This window comes from Protobothrops mucrosquamatus, unplaced genomic scaffold (genome assembly GCF_001527695.2).
Source record: "Protobothrops mucrosquamatus isolate PMUCROS unplaced genomic scaffold, P.Mucros_1.0 scaffold1788, whole genome shotgun sequence".
Classification (NCBI taxonomy): domain Eukaryota; kingdom Metazoa; phylum Chordata; class Lepidosauria; order Squamata; family Viperidae; genus Protobothrops; species Protobothrops mucrosquamatus.
This window is the reverse complement of record NW_015387926.1, coordinates 330,193-338,935: the sequence shown is the minus strand read 5'-3', so window position 1 is coordinate 338,935 and position 8,743 is coordinate 330,193. Positions and strand designations below refer to the sequence as shown.

The 8,743-nt window shown below is 34.2% G+C and overlaps 2 protein-coding genes across 2 annotated transcripts in view; both read right to left on the bottom strand.

Moving 5' to 3' along the window:
- Positions 1-8,743, bottom strand: part of DOP1B (DOP1 leucine zipper like protein B) — a 50,974-nt gene that overhangs the window by 10,620 nt on the left and 31,611 nt on the right. Inside the window, exons 21-33 of the mRNA XM_015823171.1 lie at positions 8,418-8,603; positions 7,924-8,043; positions 5,715-5,849; positions 5,080-5,135; positions 4,515-4,619; positions 4,366-4,432; positions 3,617-3,761; positions 2,942-2,997; positions 2,688-2,822; positions 2,053-2,108; positions 1,327-1,431; positions 1,178-1,244; positions 433-577 (exon numbers count right to left, since the gene is read on the bottom strand). Coding sequence (XP_015678657.1) covers positions 433-577; positions 1,178-1,244; positions 1,327-1,431; positions 2,053-2,108; positions 2,688-2,822; positions 2,942-2,997; positions 3,617-3,761; positions 4,366-4,432; positions 4,515-4,619; positions 5,080-5,135; positions 5,715-5,849; positions 7,924-8,043; positions 8,418-8,603 — 1,378 coding nt within the window. The remainder of the gene's footprint in view (positions 1-432; positions 578-1,177; positions 1,245-1,326; positions 1,432-2,052; positions 2,109-2,687; positions 2,823-2,941; positions 2,998-3,616; positions 3,762-4,365; positions 4,433-4,514; positions 4,620-5,079; positions 5,136-5,714; positions 5,850-7,923; positions 8,044-8,417; positions 8,604-8,743) is intronic.
- LOC107293984 (protein dopey-2-like) lies at positions 337-2,847 on the bottom strand. The gene is made up of 5 exons (XM_015823175.1): positions 2,688-2,847; positions 2,053-2,108; positions 1,327-1,431; positions 1,178-1,244; positions 337-577 (listed from the first exon to the last, which is right to left on the bottom strand). Exons 1-5 carry the CDS (start codon positions 2,820-2,822, stop codon positions 425-427), a joined length of 516 nt encoding a protein of 171 aa, XP_015678661.1. The 5' UTR covers positions 2,823-2,847; the 3' UTR covers positions 337-424.

The following is an 8,743-nucleotide window of genomic DNA, read 5'->3' as shown; positions in this document are numbered from 1 at the left end:
GTATATTCTTGCTTTGACAATATGCAGAACTGTCTGGTATTTATATAGTTAAACCAGCAACTGGGAAAGAGGGAGGAGCATAAGGATAGCCCGGGAGAAAGAAACCGGAAGTAAATCACATCTTCCAAGTTGATTGGAAGATGTGAACCATGACCCTACAATAAGGGAGTGGGAAATGCTTGGAATGTATATGCATAACGGAAGAGAAGCCAGACCTAAGCATTTCCACCATGCTGTACTGACGTCTCTGTAACCTTAATAAATGCTTTTAGGAAAAAATATGCCTGAAAGTCCTTTTAAGTGTTTCGTTAATCAGACACATGACAACTACATTTCATCAAACATTTAGCTTACCGGTAAATGTTATCTATATATTTAAAACTTGTCTTCCATACTTTGATTGTTAACTAATGCAATTTCTGGTTTACTTACCATGCAGATTATTTTCCACACTGGATTCTTCTAAAGAGATCTGAGACTGAGCTTTCACTTCCAGATTCCTGCTAAGCCAGCTTGTTTGTTCTAGAGAAGAAGCTGCAATGTTTCCCACTGCTTCCAATATTTTGTGAGTTACATCCTGAAAGGCAAACAGACTGTGAAAGAAAAGCAATCCACAGAAATAGATAATATGCAATGGTGAAAAAAACAACAACTTTTCCTTCCCTTGAATAGCCTGCTGTTCTTTTGTGGACTTCAGTATTGTTTGTTTGAGACAGTTATCTCAGAGGTGTGCATGTATTTATGACAGCTAGAGCCCACAGACTGCGTACAGATTTACTAAATTCTGAAAATTCCAGTTATTCATACAAATTAGACGTTGCCCAATTCTAGATGATTCTGGATAACTTAGGTTTAAAAAGTAAGAACAATGAAAAGAAAAAATAATAAACATTCAGAAGACTCTGAATTACAATAAAACAATCTACAACCATCCTTTTGCTTGAAGACAAGCAAAGACAAGTTTTAGATGACATTCTGAAATTGGGAACAATTCAATAAAGATTTTTTTTTTATGCAACTGTTTTAGCATTATAGCATGAGAGATTAATTATTGATCTTTCACACACTTTTAAGTTGCTTGCAAAATTTGTTGCATGGTTAGTAAATGACATACTATTTTACACATGTACACAGTTCCAAATCCAAATGCAGAGATTCAAAAGATGCTGCGGAGTACCTGCAAGTCTTTCTGATTCTTTTTATTCTCCTGGCTTGGAGTTCTTGTCACAAAGTCATTCAGAGTACTGCAGAAAAATAAACGAAACTCAGCAAAATGATCAATTGTGATTATTAGCCCATGTACCAAAGTGATTGCTACTGTCATACCTGAGAAGCAAAAAATGACCAGGTGGTGCTAAATTCAATTGCACAGATTCCTTAAACACACCTAATAATGACTGGAAGTTCTCCTGCAGGGCTGAAACTGGAAGCCTGAGAGTGGGAGGATTATATTTCAGTTAGAAAATATTGAAGGAAGTATACAGATTTACAGAAGAGGGTACTTTTAAAAAAACCCCTATGTTTACTTGTTATTGCTTTGAGTTACAAATAATGAATATGTATTTTTTTTTTTTTTTTTCATTAACTTATATGCCGCCCTTCTCCCCACGGGACTCAGGGCGGCTCACAGCATGTTAAAACAATATAAAACATTTCCCCTATAAAAGCCAATTAAAAACCAAATATTTATAGCTGTGTCTTATTAAAATCATTAAAATTGTATGTATGCATATGTATGTGTATTTTCAAAGCATTAAAGTACACAAGATTTCCCAGTGTTTCTTTTTAATATAACTGTTATGTAATTATGGCGATGATGACTAAGACTGGTGATTTGTTTTAAAAATGATCTTTTCTAGAATAACAGTCTAAGATGCTGCATTGCATTGTAATAAATCATAAGAAGAAATGTCATGGAGATTATATCTTAACACATTTGCAGCTATTTTAATTGAAATATTTGTCTGTCCTTGCACTATCAGGAATAAAAATTCTATAGGAGGGCATATACATGTCTTAATAGCTGAAATATGTGCAAGGAAGCCTATTTACCTTTGAATGAAAGCATTGCAGAAGTGAAGCACTGGGATATCCACTAGAGCAGATTTCTGGGAAAGAAAATATAGTACATTATATTACAGATAGTCCTCGACTTACGGCCATTTGCATAGTGACTGTTCAAAATTACAATGGCACTGAAAAAAGGGACTTATGACTATTTTTCACACTTATGACCATTGCAGCATCTCCATGGTCACTTGGCAACTGGCATGTATTTATGACAGCTGCACTGTCCCAGGATCATGTGATCAACATTTGTAATCTTCCCAGCTGGCTTCTGACGAGGAAAGTCAATAAGGGAAACCAGATTTGCTTAACCATGTGATTCAGTGAACAACTGCAGTGATTCCCTTAACAACTGTGGCAAAAGAGGTCATAAAATGGGGCAAAATCACTTAATAATTACCTTGGTTAGCAATAGAAATGTTTGGCTTAATTGTGCTTGTAAGTCGAGAACTATCTATATAAACGATCTGTATAAACACTAGCAGTTAACACTCAAAACCTTTTTAAGAAATGTAGCTTTTAATGAAAAAGCCTGCTTTCTCTGCCTGCATATAAAACCCAAGTAAATATTATTTCATCATTTTAAATGAGTTACACTGTTCCATTAAACATATTTCTACCTCTTCGCCTTTAATTTGAGAAGGTTTCTTTACAACTTCTTTTATTAGCTGCAGTATAATGTCAGTCTTCAGAGTGTTGAGAGCACAAACAAGGTCAACCAATATTAGCTGTGATGTATTAGCTTTAGGAGGCATCTGAAAGAAAAAAAATAAAAGACACTATTACTCATATATTTTTTAGAATTTACTATAGGAATGAGAAACATTCAACACGCACAAGCTGCATTAGACCTTCCCAGAAGTCCCATACATACAATTCTTGTGTTTGTGTCCATGAAGTCCTCCCCATAACCCACCTCAATCCCAGGAACTTCAGTTTGTTTGTTTGTTTGTTTGTTTATTTATTTATTTATTTATTAAATTTATATACCGCCCTATCTCCCTTGCGGGACTCAGGGCGGTGAACAGGCGATACTAAAAACCACAATAATAAATAAATAGTTTGTTTTAAAATCGAATTAAATAACAGGCCTGTTCTAAAAACACACCCGTAAAAAACCCCCCACTGAAACATAATCAAACTACGCCAGGCCGGNTTTATATAGTTAAACCAGCAACTGGGAAAGAGGGAGGAGCATAAGGATAGCCCGGGAGAAAGAAACCGGAAGTAAATCACATCTTCCAAGTTGATTGGAAGATGTGAACCATGACCCTACAATAAGGGAGTGGGAAATGCTTGGAATGTATATGCGTAACGGAAGAGAAGCCAGACCTAAGCATTTCCACCATGCTGTATTGACGTCTCTGTAACCTTAATAAATGCTTTTAGGAAAAAATATGCCTGAAAGTCCTTTTAAGTGTTTTGTTAATCAGACACATGACAACTACATTTCATCAAACATTTAGCTTACCGGTAAATGTTATCTATATATTTAAAACTTGTCTTCCATACTTTGATTGTTAACTAATGCAATTTCTGGTTTACTTACCATGCAGATTATTTTCCACATTGGATTCTTCTAAAGAGATCTGAGACTGAGCTTTCACTTCCAGATTCCTGCTAAGCCAGCTAGTTTGTTCTAGAGAAGAAGCTGCAATGTTTCCCACTGCTTCCAATATTTTGTGAGTTACATCCTGAAAGGCAAACAGACTGTGAAAGAAAAGCAATCCACACAAATAGATAATATGCAATGGTGAAAAAAACAACAACTTTTCCTTCCCTTGAATAGCTTGCTGTTCTTTTGTGGACTTCAACATTGTTTGTTTGAGACAGTTGTCTCAGAAGTGTGCACGCTAGAGCCCACAGACTGCGTACAGATTTACTAAATTCTGAAAATTCCAGTTATTCATACAAATTAGACGTTGCCCTATTCTAGATGATTCTGGATAACTTAGGTTTAAAAAGTAAGAACAATGAAAAGAAAAAATAATAAACATTCAGAAGACTCTGAATTACAATAAAACAATCTACAACCATCCTTTTGCTTGAAGACAAGCAAAGACAAGTTTTAGATGACATTCTGAAATTGGGAACAATTCAATAAAGATTTTTTTTTATGCAACTGTTTTAGCATTATAGTTTAATCTCATCCATAGCATGAGAGATTAAGTATTGATCTTTCACACACTTTTAAGTTGCTTGCAACATTTGTTGCACGGTTAGTAAATGACATACTATTTTACACATGTACACAGTTCCAAATCCAAGTGCAGAGATTCAAAAGATGCTGCGGAGTACCTGCAAGTCTTTCTGATTCTTTTTATTCTCCTGGCTTGGAGTTCTTGTCACAAAGTCATTCAGAGTACTGCAGAAAAATAAACGAAACTCAGCAAAATGATCAATTGTGATTATTAGCCCATGTACCAAAGTGATTGCTACTGTCATACCTGAGAAGCAAAAAATGACCAGGTGGTGCTAAATTCAATTGCACAGATTCCTTAAACACACCTAATAATGACTGGAAGTTCTCCTGCAGGGCTGAAACTGGAAGCCTGAGAGAGGGAGGATTATATTTCAGTTAGAAAATATTGAAGGAAGTATACAGATTTACAGAAGAGGGTACTTTTTTAAAAAAACCTATGTTTACTTGTTATTGCTTTGAGTTACAAATAATGAATATGTATGTATGCATATGTATGTGTATTTTCAAAGCATTAAAGTACACAAGATTTGCCAGTGTTTTTTTTAATATAACTGTTACGTAATTATCGCTATGATAACTAGGACTGGTGATTTGTTTTAAAAATGATCTTTTCTAGAATAACAGTCTAAGTTGCTGCATTGCATTGTAATAAATCATAAGAAGAAATGTCATGGAGATTATATCTTAACACATTTGCAGCTATTTTAATTGAAATATTTGTCTGTCCTTGCACTATCAGGAATAAAAATTCTATAGGAGGGCATATACATGTCTTAATAGCTGAAATATGTGCAAGGAAGCCTATTTACCTTTGAATGAAAGCATTGCAGAAGTGAAGCACTGGGATATCCACTAGAGCAGATTTCTGGGAAAGAAAATATAGTACATTATATTACAGATAGTCCTCGACTTACGGCCATTTGCATAGTGACTGTTCAAAGTTACAATGGCACTGAAAAAAGGGACTTATGACTATTTTTCACACTTATGACCATTGCAGCATCTCCATGGTCACTTGGCAACTGGCATGTATTTATGACAGCTGCACTGTCCCAGGATCATGTGATCAACATTTGTAATCTTCCCAGCTGGCTTCTGACGAGGAAAGTCAATAAGGGAAACCAGATTTGCTTAACCATGTGATTCAGTGAACAACTGCAGTGATTCCCTTAACAACTGTGGCAAAAGAGGTCATAAAATGGGGCAAAATCACTTAATAATTACCTTGGTTAGCAATAGAAATGTTTGGCTTAATTGTGGTTGTAAGTCGAGAACTATCTGTATAAACGATCTGTATAAACAGTAGCAGTTAACACTCAAAACCTTTTTAAGAAATGTAGCTTTTAATGAAAAAGCCTGCTTTCTCTGCCTGCATAAAAAACCCAAGTAAATATTATTTCATCATTTTAAATGAGTTACACTGTTCCATTAAACATATTTCTACCTCTTCGCCTTTAATTTGAGAAGGTTTCTTTACAACTTCTTTTATTAGCTGCAGTATAATGTCAGTCTTCAGAGTGTTGAGAGCACAAACAAGGTCAACCAATATTAGCTGTGATGTATTAGCTTTAGGAGGCATCTGAAAGAAAAAAAATAAAAGACACTATTACTCATATATTTTTTAGAATTTACTATAGGAATGAGAAACATTCAACACGCACAAGCTGCATTAGACCTTCCCAGAAGTCCCATACATACAATTCTTGTGTTTGTGTCCATGAAGTCCTCCCCATAACCCACCTCAATCCCAGGAACTTCAGTTTAAAGGTGTTAATAGTAGTTTGCCAGAGAATAGTGGCTTGGAAGGAACATTTTTACATTTCAATTTCATATAACCTGTGACTTCCTAAAAGTAACAAATCAGATGAAACTGGTTCTACAGAGATGGAGTTTACTGGCATTTCTAACAGAAAGGAAGAAAGCATGATTAACACGTTTGCTTTATAATTTGGAGTGCTTTCATTTTCTTAATCATGGTTCTGAACAACTGGAGTAAATGAATACTCATTGATTAGAAAGATTAAAATATGCAAAGTACTTTTAATACTTAAAGCTAAAATTTACTAATGAGCACCTAGTAAATTACATAATTCATAATACAGTTGTATTATGACTATGCAGTTGACTATGCAGTTCCATGCATAGTCCCTGTTCATATGATAAAGCATGATTAACATTGTAAGCTGCTGAGAGTCTCCTTGTAGTGGGATGGGCGGCAAATTTAATAAATCAATAATAAATGATAAAGTGAATAGGAATGTTTTGTGTTGAAGGTTGGCTATTAGTGTGACAAAAGACAAAAGCAAGTGTAAAAACAAATACAAAATGTAATGAATAGTCAGCACTAAGCAGACATAAAAATGTCCCCTTGGTTGTTTAATGTCTTGAAATATAAAAGATATACTGGCTGAAAATATGAATATATGTGTACTTTTGTATGCAGCTGATGCTATGTTGTTGCTCAGAACTCAAAAGATTTGCAGTGAATTATATAATACAAGAAGAGGGCAGATCCAACATTAAACTTTCAAAACAAAATAAACTTGTATTTAATGAGAAAACTGGGATAGAGCAATTATTATAATATATTTAAATGGCAACAAACTACAACCAGTAAATGAATACTTCAATAATATTTCAGTAGAATTTACTAAAGATGAAAAAATGGATGAATACATTTTAAGACATTTAAGTAGTGACTGAAAGATGGTAGGCAGTATGCAAGGAACAAATGTTCATCACAACAACTGAAAATGTCTGCATATATATAAGTGTGCTTTTACCCACTTGATTATGTAGGAAACAGAATTGGATATGTCTGGAGAAACATAAACATTACTTGAATGGAGCACAAATGGGGCATTTAAGAAGCATGCAGGATAAAACAAAGACAGAATCAAGAATGAATAGCTGGCAGTGATTTCTTTGTAAAAGTAGTCCTCACTTAATGACTGCAATTGGAACTGGCAACTCTATCACTAAGTGATGTTGTCATTAAATGAAACATCATATAACTGTGCCAAACGTAAGATATCAGTTCTGCTGCAATTGCTAAGTAAACCATTGCAGGTTATGAAGTATGACATCACCTGACTGTGACTTACAACTTACTGCGGGCTTCTCCATTGATTTTGCTTGTTGGAAGCCAGTTGGGAAGCTCAAAAATGGCATCCGGGTGACCATGGGGATGCTACAACAGTCATACATTTGAAAACTGTTTTTAAAACTTTTTTTTTCAGTGCCATTTTAAGTTTGAAAAATTGTTAATCAGTTGTTAACTGAGCACTAGCTTTATATCAACACGGAACAAGTATCAAATTGCAAAAGAAATATAGGAAAGAAGAGTGAATAGGTTGAAAGAATGGAAAGACCAGATTCTGAAAAGAAGGGAGAAATTCAAAGAAACAAAGGCATTTTATAAAGCACTGTGTAGAAACAAGGATAATCTCTAAAGATAGAGAGAAATATGTTTGGTGTAAACTGCATTAACTTTGCATGTAATCAGTTTCTTTTGTTTGCTATTTGCTACACTTTTATATGCTTGGAATAACACTGCTTACCTCTAAAGGAATATATGTTTGTATGCATGAATGTAATAGGTCTAGCTTAACCTTGGCTGTGGAATGACCCACTGGACTTTTGCATTCTTTTACCTTTGTTTGATATTTATGAGGTCTTTTGCTGCTCCAAACTGCTGCTGTTGCAGCTATTAGTTGCACACCAAGTTGTCCAGTGAGGGGATTCAAGAAGTCTAGGATTTTATTCTTTAATATCTGTTTAAAAAAAATAAAAATGCTCTAATCATATTTTTGTTCCTTCGTAGACAAATGCTTGTTTGTATATTCCAGGGATTCTGACCCTGAACTGGATGAAATTGTGGTGAACAAAAGTATGGTTTAACTTTATGGCTGTTGAAAAAGTATCTGTTTACACGTAATTAATATTAGCAAAATAAAACTGGAAAAATTGAAACAATGGAAAATGTAATTGTTCGATTTTACACTAATGTTTTAAGTTTCAAAATGTAATCTTTTAGAAAAGCTGTTAATCACTTCCATGCTATCTGTAAAAAATTTCACATTAGAAAATATTATCACTTTATGCTCCAATCCCACCTATAGATTAAAGCTTAGAGAAATATTCATACTTTTGTTGCTTTGAAATAAATTGATGAACAGCCTTTTACGCCTAGGAAATCAGACGGTCTTTTTTGAGAATCTTCCTTTTTAATGACATTCCAGAGAAGAGACATGGTGTTAATGATTCGAGGAAACTCTTCCAAAATGGCATTCCTAGCATTTCTTAGACTTGTTGGATCAGCATTGAAAGGTGACTAGAACAAAATAATAATAATAATAATAATATAAAAAATGAGCAAAATTTTAATTAATTGATTGCATGTCTCAAAACTTTTGACACCAAATATAGAGACGTGTCCTTAAAATTTACGAAGTGATATCACTGATTATTTTG